Source organism: Siniperca chuatsi, linkage group LG11, assembly GCF_020085105.1.
Source record: "Siniperca chuatsi isolate FFG_IHB_CAS linkage group LG11, ASM2008510v1, whole genome shotgun sequence".
NCBI lineage: Eukaryota > Metazoa > Chordata > Actinopteri > Centrarchiformes > Sinipercidae > Siniperca > Siniperca chuatsi.
The window spans coordinates 2,440,432-2,459,481 of NC_058052.1; the positions used below are offsets into that span (position 1 = coordinate 2,440,432).

General features: G+C 39.8%; 2 protein-coding genes across 4 annotated transcripts in view; one reads left to right on the forward strand and one right to left on the reverse strand.

Annotated features, from left to right (window-relative positions):
- Positions 1-9,579, forward strand: part of pdzd8 (PDZ domain containing 8) — a 71,732-nt gene extending 62,153 nt beyond the window's left edge. The window contains exons 4-5 of one of the 2 annotated variants that reach the window (XM_044214068.1): positions 2,688-2,877; positions 2,985-9,579. In XM_044214068.1, coding sequence (XP_044070003.1) covers positions 2,688-2,877; positions 2,985-5,335 — 2,541 coding nt within the window. In that variant the 3' untranslated portion in view covers positions 5,336-9,579. The remainder of the gene's footprint in view (positions 1-2,687; positions 2,878-2,984) is intronic. The other variant, XM_044214069.1, reaches the window with a different exon arrangement.
- Positions 9,580-11,758: 2,179 nt separating this feature from the next.
- Positions 11,759-19,050, reverse strand: part of slc18a2 (solute carrier family 18 member 2) — a 35,217-nt gene continuing 27,925 nt past the window's right edge. The window contains exon 16 of one of the 2 annotated variants that reach the window (XM_044214804.1): positions 11,759-16,824. In XM_044214804.1, coding sequence (XP_044070739.1) covers positions 16,717-16,824 — 108 coding nt within the window. In that variant the 3' untranslated portion in view covers positions 11,759-16,716. Of the gene's footprint in view, positions 17,660-19,050 lie in introns of both variants that reach the window. The other variant, XM_044214805.1, reaches the window with a different exon arrangement.

Here is a 19,050-nt window from a genome sequence, read left to right on the forward strand (position 1 = left end):
TGTCCTGATTTGGACAACTGAGACAGCTAACCAGGATCAGGTCATTTCATTCCTCTGCTGACTTAGAAAAGGTCATCCATGCTTTTATCTCTTCCAGACATGACTATTGCAATGCACTTTATTCTGGTATCAGCAGGCGAAACAACCAATGATTACAGCTGATACAAAACGCTGCTGCCAGGCTTTTAACACATACTAATAAAAGTGACCACCCTGTGCTATTGTTAACTTATTAGACATTTTTTCTTACTGTACAGCCTCATAATTGTTAATTATGGGTGATCTTAACCTTGATCTGAGAGGAATACGGCATGGGCAATAGCTAGAAAAACTGAGGCTGCTTCAGATTGGATTTAGTTCAGGCAGCTGCGAAATAGATGTACTACTATGATCAGGAAATCTAAATCTGTATATTAATGCATATTAATCTGGTAACTCATCTAAATTTTGGAAAACAATTAAATCAATGAAGAATAACTCTGCTCTAGCACTCCCCCTCCAGTTCATGTCTGATTCTGGTCCCATAAACGACAAGGTGAAATTTGTAATGCTTTTAATGATTATTTCATTAATTCAGGGCATTTATTTGACAGAATTAATCCGATAGATATCGCTACTTGGGTGGGACAGCATAATTAATATGAAACCTGGCAATTAGAAACAGAGCTCTCAAATGACAGTAATCTTGGTCTCTCTTTTAGTCTACTGTCTGAAATGGAAGTGGGTGACGCTCTTTTGAAGATAGATAAAAAAAAAAAATAAGAGTCTACTGGTGCTGATCTTCTTGACCCTGATCTTTTGACATTAGCTGCTTCAGTTATAGTTTTACTCTTGACACATATTTTTAATCTTTCTCTTAGCTCAGGGATTGTTCCTAAGATCTGGAAAACTGCTCATGTGTTTCCACTTCATAAGGGTGGTGACTGTACAGTTTTATAAAATTACCACCCAATTTCCAAGCTATCCTCTTTAGTGAAAACCCTTGAATCTTTTGTTAATCGTCAGCTTAATTTGTTCCTGAGTAGGAATTGTATTTTAAATTCTTTTCAGTCTGGTTTTAGACCTGGTCATAGTACTACATCAGCTGCATCTCTGGTTCTAAATGATATATGTCCTCTTGACAATGGACAGCACTGCGCTGCTTTGTTCATTGACCTGTTTAAAGCCTTTGATACAGTTGACCATTCCCTTTTAGTAGCTAGACTAGCCTCTGCTGGCTTGGATCAGAACACCTGCCAGTGGTTTACAAACTATTTCGCAAATAGAACCCAATATATTGTTGCTGACTCTACTCAAGCCTCCTTTTTGAAGGTCACTAAAGGTGTACCGCAGGGTTCAATTTTAGGTCCCTTACTTTTCACCTTGTACATTAATAACATTGTCTCGTTTGGGAATGGCTGTAAGGTGCCTTTTTATGCTGATGATACTGTGCTTTATTCATCTGCCTCTACATTTGGAGAAGCGTTATCTATTGTGCAGACAGCATTTGCGTCGATCCAGTGTTAATTTCTAGAGCTTAAACTTGTCGTAAATGGAGCAAAAACAAAATGTATGCAATTCTCTAGATCCGCTCTTTGGAGGAAATTCACTCCAACATTTGCACTTTAGATGGTTCTGAAATTGAAAGTGTGTCCTCAGGATATTGATTGATGAAAAGCTGTCTTTCAAAATGCATGTGGATGAGCTAGCTAAAAAGTTAAGGATGAAACTTAGGTTCTTTTTTTAGGAATAGATCTAGATCTTCTAGAGTTCCCTCAATTCAAGACCGAAATGCGATAAACTGCTTTTAATTATTGTGCCCCTAGAGCTTGGAATTAGTTTCAAAAGACCACTAAGTTGAATGCCCTAGTCTCCTTGGGCAAATTCAAAGATTTGTAAACTATTTTTTATGTTGAAGACTGTGATTGTTTTAAATAGTCATACCACTACCTCTTTTAACTTGTATGGGTTATTATTGTTTTATGGGTTAGGGTTAGTTTAAAAAAAAACTATTATATGCCTATGGTTGTTTAATGTTTTTTTTTTATTTTTATTGTATTTCATTTTTAAATTTTTTTTTATTTTATTGTTTGTGATTTAAAAATAATTATGTATGATATGTAACCAGGGCACCATTGAAAATGAGACCTCGGTCTCAGTGGGTTTTCCTGGCTAAATACAGGTTAATAATAATCACCCAGATGCGTTAACCTACGCATAACACTTTAGAAAAACATCTCAAACAAGTTAATTATATACAATTATTAATTCATAATCCAATATTAAAACATGTCGCACAACCCTTCTCCAGTACACCATGCTTTATTCACCATTCATTTATGATAATCTTATAGATCACCATAGAGACTAAGTCTACAGTAAACATTACCATAATCTTTTTAGAATACTTCTTACAAAATGCAATATTCAGTCCTAGTGGATACAGAAATGTACAAGAGAAATATAAATGACTCACATCTATTCCATCTCTTAATGTGTATGATAGCTATAAGGTTATCCATAAATATGACATGGAATGAGGTTAAGGGTACAGAATTTGCTGCTTTGTACTGAAAAAGGGAGATTAAACCTCTTTCATTAATTAGTCATGTTGTTGTAGACTACAATCCTACCACTACATTAAGTAGATAAGTTATAAACATATGTGGCCTCTAACCTCTAAATCAATGCTTGTCTTCATTGTTCAGTTTTCTCTTGTTACATGTATGCATCAGACGGAGGTAATCAAGGGGCCATGTGGCAGTGTGGGGATGACGTTCAGGCACGTCCCTGCCAGCGACGGCGATGCAGTCCACGTCAGCATTGAGACAGTCACGCCCAACTCCCCTGCAGCCTTGGCAGACCTGCAGAGGGGTGATCGCCTCATTGCCATCGGAGGTCTGAGATGTGTCACTTCACCCATTCTTAATTAGCAGAACATTTTCAAAATTGTCATTCAGTTCTTTGCACTACTACTACTTTCCTGCTCTTGTTTCTGTTGACAGGTGTCAAAGTGACATCCTCGGTTCAAGTGCCCAAACTGTTGAAGCAGGCTGGAGACAGGGTGGTGGTTCTTTATGAGAGACCGGTTCGTCACCAGACTCCCTCTTTTGGAAGCCTTGGAACTCTTCAGGAAGGGTTTGGGCAGCTAGAGGAAACTGGTTTTATTTCCCAGCCAGGGGGTTATGAGGAAGACCCAGCCCCCATCACCACCCTTTCTGACATATCTGACAGCAAAGACATGGACTCTGAGTTTGAAGAGTTAATTGTGGACTCCAGACCTAGCCAGACTGGTGGCCCTAACAGCAGTACTACAAATACCAGTGACACTAAGGAGGATTCCTTTCTTACAGTAAACCAAAGCCCCAAAAGGACTGTGGCAAACTTGGCCTCTAAGCCCCTTGGTACCATATCACCCATCCTCAACCGCAAGTTAAACCTGGTGGGTCTCCAGTCACCACTAAAGCCCCAGCCCAAAGAATCACCAAAGCCGTCACCACATAAGACCAGTAGTGATCCAGGGGAGGGTCTGCAACGCCCCACCGCGCCCCCCCCACCTCCTCCTTCTCGCCCCCCAGTGCCACCAAGACCTCAGATAAGGTTGACATCAGCCTCCTCAGAAACCAGTCTTTTGGAAGGCATTGATTCTTTTACAGCTACTAATGCCACTGCTGCTCCTACTGTGACTACCACCATCAATGCTTCTGAAAAATCTCCAGAAAAAGTTCCTCTTATTGGAGCCAATGAAGACAAGGCTAGCACTGAGAAGACATGTGTCAAACAGGTTGAGGCAAAGCAGTCTACTAAGCCAGCAGAGTCCAGTGATGACCTGCCAGTCCCTTCTACTGTGACCAGCAAGGCTGATCAAGCAAAGGACAAAGCTTCAGAGAGCTCACGGGACAGCAGCACACGGGACAGTCTAGAGGACCACTCCCTCTGGGAATCCCCAGAAACCATGTTTCGTAACCAGACAGCACGCTGGCCCAAGGCCTCTGTGGTATTTGAGGTGGAGAGCAACCAGAAGTACCTTAATGTGGCCCTGTGGTGCAAAGATCCCTTTAAGCTGGGCAGTTTGTTGTGCCTGGGTCATGTCAGCCTCCAGCTGGAGCATGTAGCCCTGGAATGTATGGCCACATCTTCAGCAGAGTACCAGAGCACATTTAGGTTGGGGCCTCCAGAGCCCAGAGCTAACGTAAGCCGCACTGCGCTACGCAGCCTCAGCACCCACAAGGGCTTCAATGAGAAGCTGTGTTACGGAGATGTTACTCTGAACTTCTGTTACTTAGCTGAGGGTGAGTTAGAGTATCCAGGGGGTCTGGCAGAAAGGGAGCGAGAGGGGAGTCTCCAAGACGAGGATCTGAGGGAGAGGGAGCATATCCCCTCAGCACAGCGTGATGACTTGGCCTACGGCGCCATGCAGTTGGTGGAGGTTCGTCACAACTTCCAGGACACCCAGTTCCAGAACCCCACCTGGTGTGAATACTGCAAAAAGAAGGTTTGGACCAAGGCAGCCTCTCAGTGTATGATCTGCGCCTACGTTTGCCACAAGAAGTGCCAGGACAAGTGCCTCGCTGAAAATCCCTTCTGTGTGGCAGCGACTGAACGTCGCGGAGCTGACCCTGAAGCCAAATCCACCATAAACCGGGCCACCACTGGCATAACTCGCCATATCATCAACACCAGCTCCCGCCTGCTTAACCTCCGCCAGGTGCCCAAGACTCGGCTGGTTGAGCAGGTGGCTGATGTCGTGCCTGGAGTGGTGGAGCCCTCACCCAAGCATACCCCCAACACTTCAGACAATGAGAGCAGTGATACTGAGAACTACACCAGTGGCGCCAGCCCCTCAAAGCAGCCTGCCAGTAGTTGTGGCAGCAGTAAACTTGTACGCAAGGAAGGTGGGTTGGATGACAGTGTGTTCATTGCTGTGAAGGAGATAGGCCGTGACCTGTACCGGGGGCTGCCCACAGATGAGCGCTCCCAGAAGTTGGAGTTGATGCTGGACAAGCTGCAGCAGGAAATTGACCAGGAGCTGGAGCACAATAATGCCCTTCTACTGGAGGAGAGGGAGGCCACAGATGCCCGGCGCAAGGCCCTAATTACTACTGCCCTGGCAAAGTCTGGGGAGAGACTCCAGGCCCTCACCCTACTAATGATCCACTACCGGGCAGGCATTGAGGACCTTGAGTCAGTGGAGAGCACCTCGCCTTCAGAGCAGCAAGGCTTTAAAGGCAAAGGAGAAGGCCTGGAGGAAGAGGCCCTGACAGAGGTCTATGACAGTGACACATGCAGCCCTGTGGAGGTGCAGCTGCTGGATGATATTACTGAGGAGCAGATCTGTGTGGAGGCACTCCACTAAATAAGACTAGAAAAGAGAGAGATGAGGAGCAAATGCTTTGGGCTTGGGCCTCCCAGCAAAATTATGTCTAATATGTTTTTTGAGATTGGGGAATTTCAGAAGTGGTTTAATTATCAGGGATGTTGAGGTCCAGTGTTTGATTCACGTTTTTGATTTTTATGTGAAAAAGAAAGGATGGGTAAAGGAATTTCCTCCCTGCGGATTCATGGTAAACCTGTTATTAATGTTTTGATTTGCATAATGTGATGCCGTTTCCATGCTCTTGGTTTAAAGGGAAGCTTGAGAGCTACACTATTATCTGCCCTCAGTAGTGCTGCATGTGTATCTTCCAGTTTTGTTTTTCTGTGGCTTCAAAATGTCATTGTAAGTGTTTAGTTCAGTTTGCTTTCTTGTCTGTAACTGCTTTGACATAAGTACTTTAGAAAATGCGCACATTTCTGTGGTCTACTAGTCTGAATTATCTTAACTTTGGAGAAGGAAAATAATTGTTCAATATTTGTTTACTGTGAGTAAAAAGCCCATGTGAAGGTGAAATATTTGAGTCTACAACAGTGTGAATACTACTACAGAAAAGCAGGTTTAGACATCCAAGCAAGGATCCTGCAAGCAGTCATGTATATCTTTTTGTTTTGAGCACTTTCTTACTGTAACATATTTGGATTTTAGAAGTGATTCTCCCTGCTCACAAAGGTCTTTGGGATTTCACCAGCTGTATAATTATTAGTGGAATCTTATATTTATAATCCCCCCCTTTTTCGGTTTATTTGTTTGTATTGGTTAGGCCAAATATGTTTGACTATGTGACCATGTTTTTTTTTTTTCCTTGGGAGGGTGTAAGAAGGTAATTGTCCTGGGTTATAATTTTGAACCAATTCTTTTTATTTCTTGTGTTGTTTTATGTCTTTCCCCGTCACATTTTGTTCAGAACAACCCCACCAGCTTCTAAAACTCAACTATGGCACAGTGCTAACTGATCAAAGCTTTCATAGGTGCAATATAAGAAAGGCACATAATTAACTTTTTTGATTGATCTCTGAGTGAATGTTACCCCGGAGCTCTCATGATGTTAAAATTGTCCAACATTTATTTGAGTTGTTTTCATGCCCAAATGAATGTATGTTAAGCCCTTTCTGTTTTGTGTATATACAACTGTTTGGCACTGTCTCCCCCCATTTCCTTGCAAAACATCAAGCATTAATGTAGCCTGTTATAGTGATTCTATCATAACTAGCTACAGCTCTAAAATGCTATGCTGTTCATCTATCTTTTACACCCTCAGAGGGCCACTGGAAAATAATTGTTTGGAAAGGAAACCCTAAAACACTGAAAGTTTTCTTAAAGAGGCCGTATTATGCTCATTTTCAGGTTCATACTTTTATTTGGGGGTCCTACTAGAATAGGTTTACATGCTTTAATGTTCAAAAAACACATTATTTTTCACATACTATATATTACTGCAGTACCTCTATTCACTCTGTTGTCAGTCGCTAGGTGGTTGCTAGGCAGGCATTATGCGAATGTGTTAGAATGTGTTACATAGTGACATAGATGAGTAACGGAAGAAAAGGCTGAAATACAAACGAGGCGTTTCAGCAAGGTCAGGAGCCGTGGGAGACAGTAACTCCCTAAGGTGTGGACTTTGGGCTTTGTAACTTTGCAGACCTTTTACATAACACAAAAAGCAATATAACACACTAAAAGAAAGGGGAAAAACCCCAAAAGAATAATATGGCCTCTTTAATCTATTTTGGTGGTGATGTCCTTTTCTTTCTTTTTTCTGATGGTTATTTTGCCAATCAGTTCCACTTCACATATTTCCAGCACAAATACAATTGAGTTTGTTAGTGGATACTCAGTGAGATTGAGTTTGATAGCTTTCTAAAAATATCAAGAGCAGTCAACAGGTTTTGGTATCAGTCCATCAGAATTGTGATGTTTAACATGCATACAGAGAGAACTCCATTAAAGGAAATGTACAAGTATAGAGCCAACGTTCCATAGAAAGTAAGTGGGCGTTCAGACTGAAAACAGCCCGCCGTTAAAAAAATTAGATGATGAAACACGATCCAGGAAGTCGAGTTGGAGTTATAGATCAATGGGTATGAATGCTCATCAGACTCTAAAACACTGCATGGAGGTAAATGTTACAAGGAAGGATTTTAAAAATCTAGACAGTTGTCACGGCAGCAGTCATTTTATCTTCATCCTGACAATCGCAAGGTTAACAGAACAAATATACTGTTCACTGATTGGCCACTGCAGCACCTTGCTAGATGGCACTGCATTGCGTTGAGGCAAAAGTTGAGCCAGTTTCAACTTATTTGCTCGATGACCCTGTGTTTTTTGCCAGAGACCCTGCGTTGGCTGCGTTGGACCCCTGCTACACCTCTGGAGTAGCCTCATTCAAATTAATAAGGGAGCTGCATTTTTTTCACACTGTGCTGATGGCAGTCTGAATGTAACCTAACACCTTTATATACCTTCTCTGGGGGGCTGTTGAACGGTATTTTGGGAAAAGTAAGGTTTAAGGCCTCAGTATGCTTCAAATAAAGTGCTGACAGCATCTGAAACCTGTCAGACAGCGCAATCTACATCAATTTTTGTATATTTTCCAGACAATCAGATAGCCCACTATATGCAGTGAGTAGGTGTACAGAGGTGCAAAACTTGAATTTCTCTTAGGATTTCTTTTTTCTTTCTTCACGTAACTACTTCCATCACTTTTTGTGTGAAGTACGAGTACACCACCATTAATGCTTGCGAGGAGAAACTGTTCGTAAGTGTGCCCTGTTCCCATTTGTATAATTCATGGCATTGAGACACAAAGGTCTTGGAGAGAAATCAGGAAATCAGCAGGATGTAGCCAAGAAGAGGCTGCGACAGCAGGCTTTTCGGCCCACCTCTGAGTTTAGCCATTCAGAACAGCTATACAGTAAACACTCTTGCCTTTGGATGTGTTGGATTACACATTGTACAAACTAGTTGAAGCATCCTGAGGGCTTTAGGGCAGGTGTTTCCAAACTTCTTAGCACCAGAGACTGTTTTTTCATCAACGCCATTGTTGCGGACCAGTCGACCCTAACCCTTCACGACTGAAATAAAGAATGGGTTGACATTAAGATGGTCAACACACACATTGGGCCTTTTATCCCCCCCACCTCACCTAAAGAAACTTTCAAGTTCTCTCAAACTCATTTTAGCTAGCTAGTTACGGCAGTCATAGGAACACAACACTGTGGGTATGTGGGTGACAGGCTTGCAAACTGATTACCTATTTACAAAATCAGTCTCCTGTTGTGAGTGGAGGGAGTGATGAGGAAAGATGCGCCAAGTTCAAGGTATACCTGCAAAATAGCCTATAATAGTCTATAATGTTGTATAAATATCTGTTTTTTGCAGTATCATATTGTTTCCTCATGGCCCAATAGACTGTTCTGTGGCCTGGTACCAGTACCGGGGGTTGGGTACCACTGCTTCAGGCTTAGAATTACAATTTTCTTGAGACGGCTTTAAATTTTCTTGCATAAAGTACAAAAACCAAGCTAGATTCAACAATACGAAAATAACAAGACATCACCCAAAATGCATTGAAAACCAGTTGAGTGCGAGTTAGCAGAGGGTAGATTTTTCCTTTAATGTAGCGTAACTCCAAAAGGACTCGTCCAAGATAATGAAGAGAAGTTATCAGCCAGACTCAGAGGAAGCAAAGGCACATTTCCTGTTCTTTTCTGTGTAATGATGATATATGTTGCTCATGTAGATACTGGCTGCTATGCTTGTCAATCTCTTGCAGTCTGTAAATTGGATTTTTTGTGCAATATTTTTGTAGGAAAGCTGATAATCAGGAGTGAATCCCCACGTCTGTGATTTCTCTTATTTTCTCTTTAAAGAGGTGTGCCCATCTGTCTGCTAATGTAACCTGAGGGTTTTTGGGGACCAATGAGAACCTGAGAGGAGTTCACTCTGTAAACCCCTCTTTTGGCCTGAGAAGCATTGCTTTTGCTGCTGCTGCTGTTGTTACAATGTGCTCTTCCACAGGACTCATAATCACACGCTTCTGCCCTCCCTCCCCCAGCCCTAACCGTTGAAACTGCACTTACAATATGACTGCCCACCACGGCTTTCAGCAGGTCAAGATGGTGTTTTTCTTTCTGTGTATGTGAGGGATGTTGTACACAGTTTTCAAGAAGGCTCATGTGATGAAGCTTTATTGTACATAACCTAAATAAACAAGCTCAAATGAATCCCTATCACTCTGCTTTGTGGTTTAATCAGCTCACACAGAAGAACTTTTAAGGCACAAGCTGTGATCCAAATGGTCACCCACCAGCAAAAACCAAACCGGACTCGAACCTTCTGAATTGAATGACAGATCTTTCAACACAGGGACTGTCACTAGACAACCACTGAATCTAAGTTAAAGGTTTATTTACATCAAAAATGTCCATCAGCACACAAGGAAAGCAAGCCTGTATTTTTAAGTTGAAATCAGCTGATGGTTATTTGCATCTTAAACTCAAATTCTTTAAATATGTATGTGATCACACTTGGACTGTTTGTGGGCCAGTTAGTCAGTGATTATGGATTGAGCCCTGTAACTTCCATGTACACTAACTTAATGCTATATGTACAAACATATCTTGCTCCCCAAAAAATAATTATTTAGAAGTTTGTCTGAATTTTTTGTCTGATTGCATAATGCAATACAACACAACCACTTTGTCCCAATGATGCAGACAACAATGTCCAACAGCAAAAAAATCTTAACTCAAGGTACACTAACTAGCTTTTTTGCTAGCGCTCGCTCACCAATGACTGACAACTAACGCCGTCCGCTAAGGAAGACCATGAGATGGAGTTGAAAGCTTTGAAAAAAGCTGGTAGGCCTGTGAAACTTGAGGTTTTTTTCTCAAAATACTTTTTCTTCTAGTTATTATACTTTTAGCCTGATGAATAAAACTGTATTTTTCTTAATGTTAACAAATCCTATGAAAAGACCAAAAACAGAGCTTATCCAGTGTTCAGACTGAAAAAGCAGCACTGCGTAAAAAGACCACATGGTGGTGTGTTGGTGAAGGCTGTTGCTTCAGGTACTGGTGAGACGATGAAATGCAATTCAGGAGACTAATGCGTGAGTTTCAAGGCTTATCAGAAGCAAAAACCCTGCACAACGGTTTATAGTACTATGAGGGAGGAAGACTATGTTGTCTTCATGCATTGCTCTCCAACCCTGTAGCACTAGTGGCCGTTGTTGACAAATTGAAAGCTAGCACTCGGTCTGCGCGCCAGTTGTACTCAGCCCTAAGCCCAGTCCTTCCAATTTAAGATGTTAATCTTTAAAAGTGAGTCAACTTCCAGTAGGATTTGTTGAAAGTAAGAAAAAATATAGCTTATCACCAGCTATGGGCACTTGACAGTAGGTACAACACTGCACTCCTACAGTTTAAGAAATTGTGAAAATTGTCAAACTTTTTTCTTCTTTACATATTTGAGTACATTGCGTCAGAAGTACATAACATTTCCTTCAGAGGTGTCCCTTCCCAAAAAAGTGATATGATAAGAATATTTGGTGAAGCTTCCCTGTACCTATGTTGCTGTAAGAACCACAGTTGTCTGGATTCTTAGTGAAGAGGAAAAGGAGGGAAGGTATTGTATGAGCATCTGCAAAGTAATTGAAGCCCAGTGTTGAGATGGACTGGCTGATTACAGTGTGTCTGCTCCTACATTTTCCCATCATGGCAACTCATTCTGCTGTCTTCCACCACCCAGTTCAGGAAATCAACATCAGTATTTCTGTTACCAAACTGAAAAGCACCCATTCTTAGCTGCTTGATATTTTCATGGTACCTATACACATTACTCTTCTGTTAACTCCAAACTGTCACGTCAATAATGGGAAACAGCATTTAGAGTAACACCAAGGGTGGTCTACATGTTCAGTGTTTTAAATTCACCAAAAGGTAATGGTGCTGAAAATCCCTCTGTCTCTACAATCTGTTTCAGTGTTGACATTTTTTAGGAGAAAACTGTTTTTTTTTTTTTTAAGAGTATACCACATTTAATAGAGGATATGGTGTTCCCACAAGTACTGTAAGAAAAAGAAAAAAGATAACATCCAGCCAATGACATACACGTGAGAATGCTCACATACTGACATGGGCACACTCTATGTATTGTGGAAAATGTCAGCAGTAGATTTGGATTAACAAAACTCAAAAAACTACAATACACATACGATTCAGTAGATTGATGAAAAAGAGAATATTCTATGAAGAGTATTTTGAGAGGAGAGTGTAGTGTGTTAGTCATTGCTCAGACCAGCAAGTCTGCTAACTTTCACATTTCTGGATGAACTGCTCCAGTTGGTTTTGTATAATCATCATATTATTTTGCCACTTTAATAAAATCCAATACAGTCCAGTACAGTTTTTCACAACCTATCAGCAAGTTTATGAGGAAATCAAAAAACACTACATGTGACACAACATTCTGAACATTACAGTATATTAGAAACACAATGGACATTACAGGAGTCTTTGAAAAAAAGATTAATTAAAATATAGGAACAAATCAGTTTGTAATGTAATTTTCCACACATTTCTGAGAAGTAGAGCTGCACCAGAGGCAGAAATAATATCATTCCATTCATCCATCAAAGTTTATGAGGGAGAAATAATCTCATTGGCCAAGTTAAATATCAGGGGGTGGAGCCAAATAAACACATTTTGAAGGTATGAACTAGCTAACTAACAAAAAATAGAATTAAAAATGTGGCCAAAATCTAGAAAATATTTTACAAAAAAAAAACCATTTAAAGGGCGTTGCTGTTTTCCATTCAGTCATGAGCACCATATTTATCCTGTAACGTCTGCTACGCTAACTCTACCTACCGATCTATCATCCTACCATCTAAGCACTTAGCCTTCAGCAGGATATTTAGCTCAGCTTTGAACCTGGAGGTTGCCTTAGAAGGTGTGTATCCATATCAAACTAATAATAAAATGTATACACTGTATACTCATGTTGAGAAAACAATATTTTTGCAGTTAGCGTACAAGAAATTGATGCTGCCTGGTAGCTGAATGGTTAGGGTCTTAATAATAATATAATAATGATAATCTAAAAACAAAAGAGAAGAAGAAATGTATGCTACTGTAGACAAGAAATTATGCAATTTTTGAATGTTAAACTGCAAATACAGAACAACAGAGCCTTCACTTAACATTTTTTATTTTCTTAGCTGCCTCTGGTGTTGTTTCACCAGTGTTCAGTGTTTTTCACTTTCCAGCCATGCGTAGGTCCTCATCACATTATGGAACAACATCCATGATGCTGGTCCTCACTACCTTACCATTACTACTGTTAGACCTAGTGCAGTGCGATGGTATGGCAACTAGGACACAGGGTTAGCACTAATCATGCTCAGCTGTATATGTTGGCTACTTCTCTTACTGTTTATTTTATTCAGTCTAATGTTCTAAAGATTGTTGGCTCTGTCCATTGAGGTTAATCCACTGAGATTATTTAAAGACAGATAAGAAATGACATCAGCTGTGTTAAGCCCATTTCTAAGGCAGATATTGGCATTTTTGTAAACATCAGATCTCAGGTCAGTGTCATCTGATATGACAGACATATAGTGTAGAATGCAATATGATTAAATCATTATTGTACATGATTGTCTATGAAAAACCCTTAATATTTTTTTTATATTATTCCAGTGTGAAAATGACCAACAATTAGGTAGATTATTAGTAGGATTCGATTACTGGTTCGCAGTGTCCCATTAGAGTCCCAAAATATAGTTTGAGAGGCTTTTCCACTCCACCAACATAATTGTGGTGGAATCAATGAATACCATGTCTATTTTATGTTTTTGTATTTTTCATTTTTGCAAGGATTTGTAAATGTCAGAATATTGAATATAAACACAGAATATCCCCCAGAATATAGAGTTTGATGAGAAGATTGGTACCACTCTCATGTACGTACAGTACATATGTAGATCGAACCTGAAGATGTAGCTAGTTAGCTTAGTTTAGCATAAAAACTGCGGGGAAACAGCTAACCTGGCGAATAAGCGTATTTCCCAAAAATGTTCAACCATTCCGATGCACATTGGTGAAACCCAATATGAATGGACTGTATATATATATATATATATATATATATATATATATAGTATATTCTGACAAAGGAATGCCATCAAAAACACCCACTAAAACCCACTTGTCACATGTGACAACAGACCTTTTCCACACATCCTTTTCCAACATTTTGACTTGTCAAAGCAAAGATAACACAGGCGTAAATAATAACATAATGATGGCTCAGGGCGGAAACACACAGGAAGTGGCAAGGTTGCCAAGAAATGCCGACACCTCCCCCACTCAGCCGCTGGTGGGTAGATCCATCAAGCTGTCAATCAAAATGCAGTTTATTGCAGCTTCCACTGTTGATATTTTGGCTCACGAAACAAATCAGTGTAGAAGCTGCATCTGATCTGAGTGTTGTAAAATAATGAGCTGCAAATGACACTTTACAATAAAAATATGACAGATGTCAGGTGATTTTGAACTCCTTCCAGGTCACTGTTCATCTCTCACCGCTGGTTATCCTGATTCTCATGAAGGATTTAATGTTTCTCACAGAAAATGGATGGGAGCCTGCTGCTCTACCTGACTCGCTGCTTTCCATGTTTCTACCCTTAGTGTCCAAGTAAGCCATTGCAGTGAAGTAGTATGCAATACCAAGACCCTGGAACTGGATCATCTAAATGGAATGCGGTCGTTATTAACATTAGAAATAACACTTGTGCTTTTTTATGACATGTCAAAATGAAAAAGGTCTATTGTAAACAGCTATCTCTGTATTTAGCTATATTTTGGCATATTTTGTCAAGCGTTGGGAACATAGCATGAGTGCTGATGGACAGAGGAAAAATGACTTATACTGCAGGAGAAGTTTATAAGGTTTTAATGCGTTTTCTTTTCTGGGTCGCAATTGGAAACCATCCATCCATCCAACTGCTGGGAATTCAAGCAGTCTACAGTTGCTGTCATGCATGACAAAGCAAGCTAGAAACTTTTCAGAGCCAATTTTTCAAGCCTTTTTACGTTGATACTCAAAACATAGGTTTAATGTTGAATTACACAAGGAAGTGCTCTTTGCACGGCAAAACTTTTAAGTGTTCCCTTGAAGTAAAATCCCCATTAGTAATGTCACAGTAAGTCTTTTTCCTTGGACAGCTGATGAAAATACCTGCAGTGACATCACTGATTAAGGTTTGGCCAAGATGTTGAATCCATAGATAGCAGTGGAACAGCAGTTTTCTGCCCTATCAAGGCCCAGTCAGAGCAGCGTTTAAAACCACAAAAATTAGAAGCAAAATCAATTAATTTAATGGAATCACTGCAATCATTGGATCCTTTCACAGAGGCAAATCCATGTGAATCGACTGCTTCAAGCTCAATTTTGGTTCAACACACAAATTTGCTTCTTTGACCAAGAGCAAACCATCTTGACAGTGCTGACTTTTGAGGGAATGGAGAGCTGGAGAATCCAACACAGAAGAAGCTATTAGCTGGGATGCACCATCTACCTTTTATATAACCCTGCTTTGCTGGAGTATACATTTCTCTACAAAAGAGAGTGTTTACAGACAGAGAAACTGTGTGGAAGCTTTCAGTTTATTTAAATCAGCCACTTCCAAACTTTATTAGGTGTAATAATACTGGGTTCATGCTGTAATACTAAATTGCAAAGGAATATCGTAAATATGGTGTGAAACTTGTTTCTTCCAGAGGGTTGGTTATATTTTGGTACTAAATGGAAACAGAGCATAGGCTTTCTATATCTATTTCTCAACAGCAGTATCCATGGGAAATATGACATGAAATGGGACAGGTTTTTTTATGATACAGGGGGACATACCTGGAAATTCTCAAAGCCGATATTCAAATAATGACCTAGTGCCAAGTAATAGACGTGAGTGTGACCAGTATGAACAAATACAAGCGGGTCACTAATACACGTCTACTACAACACTCACATGATCAATCCCATACATTGTTCCATTAGTACAACAACTGACTCATATCATGCTCACCACTATGCTGCTCTCACTTTTTCTTTTTTTAGGAGAAATACTGTTTTCATTCACCAATTAATTCTAGTCTTTTCACTTTTCCCACATCGATGTTAAGCTATTGTCAATGAAACGCAACACTTCACATTGTTCACATTAAAAGCCTAACAATAAAGGGAATGCTGGAAGTCCTGGAGCTACTGGAGTTTCATTCTCTGTAGCTCAACATCGATTGAGAAAACATCAGAGTAGAAGTGGCTGGAATCAGTGAGTGAATATAAACAGTATTTCTGTTAAAAAGACAAACTCAGTGCAGCTTAGTGGCGAGTATGACATGACTGTTGTTGTACTGATGGAATTAGTGCTGTGGAAATGTACCTGTTGTGATATAATGAATCTATCAAGACAACATAAGTTAAAGGACATTTTGAATTTGCATTAACAGAGGAACAGAGGAAAATAGGAATGAATGTCTTCACTGTAAGCCTGTTCTAAGCCTGGTTCTCCTTGCCATTGAGGTAAATAAAGGCCACTATTTGAGAATTTACAGTATTAATGATTTATTAAATAAAAAAACAGTAAAACAGCAGTTTTAAAGCTTTTTCTCTGACGTTGCCAAAACATGTAGGTTCTGTTCTTATTAGGAGGATATCAAATATCTATATTGTGTTTTAGAATACATTCCTCATCCTTTTCTCAAGCAGCTGAAATGTGTTGCCTTCTCCACGCAGTTCAGCCAGAACAGTTGGCCTGGGGAAGCCTAAGTATGTACTTTTGTAACAGTATCAATGCAAACGAGGACCATAGGTCGGACCAGCAAACCTTCCAGGATTTTGAACAGTTTCTTGACATACCACACAATTACCCAATATAATACCAACTTGCACACCAACGTCTGGTAATAATACTCTGGACAGTATCATGGACATACAGTAGATAGAAATGAGACATTTAATGGCTGACACATGAATTAGACAGTTGTATTCCAAATGAACCAGCAAAGCGTACTTGTTGCTCAGCACCCCCCTAATGCCTTTTGACACAACTCTCTACTATATAAGGCTGTTGGCTAAAAAAAATATCTCTCACACAACCACAGATCAAGAACAACTTTGGTTTGCTCCAGTACAACTGCTAAGAGGACACTGAACAGTGAAGACTGAACGCGGGACATTCACATGGAAATATCTTGGCTGTTATGTTTCGTTGCTGTTTTTTTTTTCTTCTGTGTTCCTTTTCTTTTGTACAACAAAATAGATCCTCTGAAGGGTTAACCTGCATGGCTGGTGTCCTGTTAATCATAATCGTCATATTCTGGATCCATGTTTTCGCCCTGGTAGTACGTCCCCTGTGTGGAGTAGGACCTTGTCTTCATTGAACAGTTGGTGTCCATCAAAATGGCCTGAAAAGACAATTGTTGTGTCAACGTTCCCTGAGTAAAATACCTTTTTGTTACTGAGTAAAACCCAGAACCATGTGTTTTTTCACTTCAGGTCATGTTCCAGATTTGAGGAAGTACCAGGTTTTAAGTGCAGTTATCCAGATAATTCTATAATCCTACTATGTGTGACAGGATTCAGGGTAAATTAAAGTCATGTTGAAATGATACATTTAATGCAGTTAAAGCCCCCATGTTTGAAAGCTCCTCACTTTAGCAACTTCTAGTGGTAGAATCAAAAAAGACGCTGAGCAGACAGTAATTCGTGTCATTGTCCCCCAAATGGGAGACACTAAGAATGAATGCGCTAAAAGAAACACATGGAAGTAAAGACCTACCACTGCCTTCACATAAAAATGCATTTATGCAGGAAGTGTTAGGTATAAGCAGTAACGCATCAAAATTAGCTCACAGCAGCCAATGAGCAAAGCAGAAATGAAAATATTAAAGTATTTAATGTTAATAAGGTCAGAACTGGGCCAATCCCGATCCGACAGATCAGACCAACCCTAGTGAAAACTTGTCAAATGGCAGAGTAAAAAGCGGTAAATACTGATGGAGGGAAATGACAGAGGAGATGAATAGATGGGGGCGAATACAAACAGAATGTAATGGAGAAGAGAGGGGATGAATGACAGCAGATGCTGCATGGAGATGAACAAATGGACATGAGGGCAGGCAGATGGAGCTGCAGGATGAGGAGGTTCAGCCACAAGCATGCAGGGTGGAGTTTTGCATACAGCCCATTGATGTCCAATGATGGTAAGGTAATTCATAGTTTTTCTCCAATCATTAAAGCCTGAAAAAAATGACAGTGTATGTCATTCTGAGAAGCCCTAAAAGGAAATTTCAAAACAATTCATCCACAGCAGACAACTGGCAACTCCTTAATAAGAGTTATTAAGTCTTTTTGTATGTGTTATGAGGTTATTTAGACAAGATACACATATAAACCTCAGGGAAGCTCTTTTTTCTGACATTGCCTTTGGAATTCCATTATCATTCACTCATGAGTTCCAACAGTGCGTGCAACTGTCCATATTTATTTTATATAGAGAAGGAAGCTTTTGACCAAAGGTGTGACCAAAGTCCTCGCAGAACTTTCTGTTTTTTTACCTCAGTATTCACAGTGAAATGGTTATATGTAGCTCATATCTCAACTTGTCAACTGTCACTTGATGTCTTGTCTAACTGAAGTTATTAAATCAGATGTATAATTTATCATGGTTTTATCATGTGTCACTTAAGAAAAAGAGACATGAGGTATGCTCAATAACATGTACTAAAAAACAAGGGGTTGTGTTAGGCTGGTTATTTGTTATTTGGCACAAATACAGTGTCAACGGTGCTAAATGAACACCAGTGTAAAATGGCAAACTTATGTTTGACATCATAACCAATTAAAGCTGTGTAATGGTGGCTTAGCTGTGCCCTTACAACAAGATTAAGTGTCTAAAGTCTAGTTAGCAGTGCCTAGAAGCTGAAATGTTCATTAAACAATACAATATGAAATTGTTGGATAGAACAAACAACATAGTGATGATTTTGCTAACCTTTAACCTTTTTGCTAACTCGTCATTAGTTGTTGTCATTGAACATTATCGGGGTTGTTGCAGAATATCCGATATCAGCATTCTTGTCTGGCAATGGGGTTGGTAAATTAATTCTATTCTGCCTATTAGGTTTTGAAGAAACAAGTATAACATTTTTATAGCATTATAACTTAGAACTACTTCTACTTCTACTACTTGTAGAAGTAGAGATAGCCATCACATTGGGAATTATTTTTCAAATACCAACACAGTTTATATATTATTAGATTAGACTTTTTGGTCAATCCTTCAGGGCCCCATGCTCTATGTCGGTCTGTGACATGATCTGCGCGCACAGTTTTTTCGTATTCTTTTTTTTCTGATCATTTTAATTTGGCATGTTATTTCTAACTTGGACTTCTAAAAGGCAGACATGATTAGAAACAATATGCTGGTACTTTCTGTACAGTTTTAATGTGGTAATGAGTATAGAATGGGTGGACAGGATACTTAGTGTTTTCCAGCACAGTCTCTTGTTTTGACATGAATATGCCATTTATCGTATACAGTATGACTTTTTTTCACACATCTCTTTTAGGCTTTATGGAACTACATTACAGAGCAATGTCATTCAGACTTAAAGGCAATGCAAGAAAAA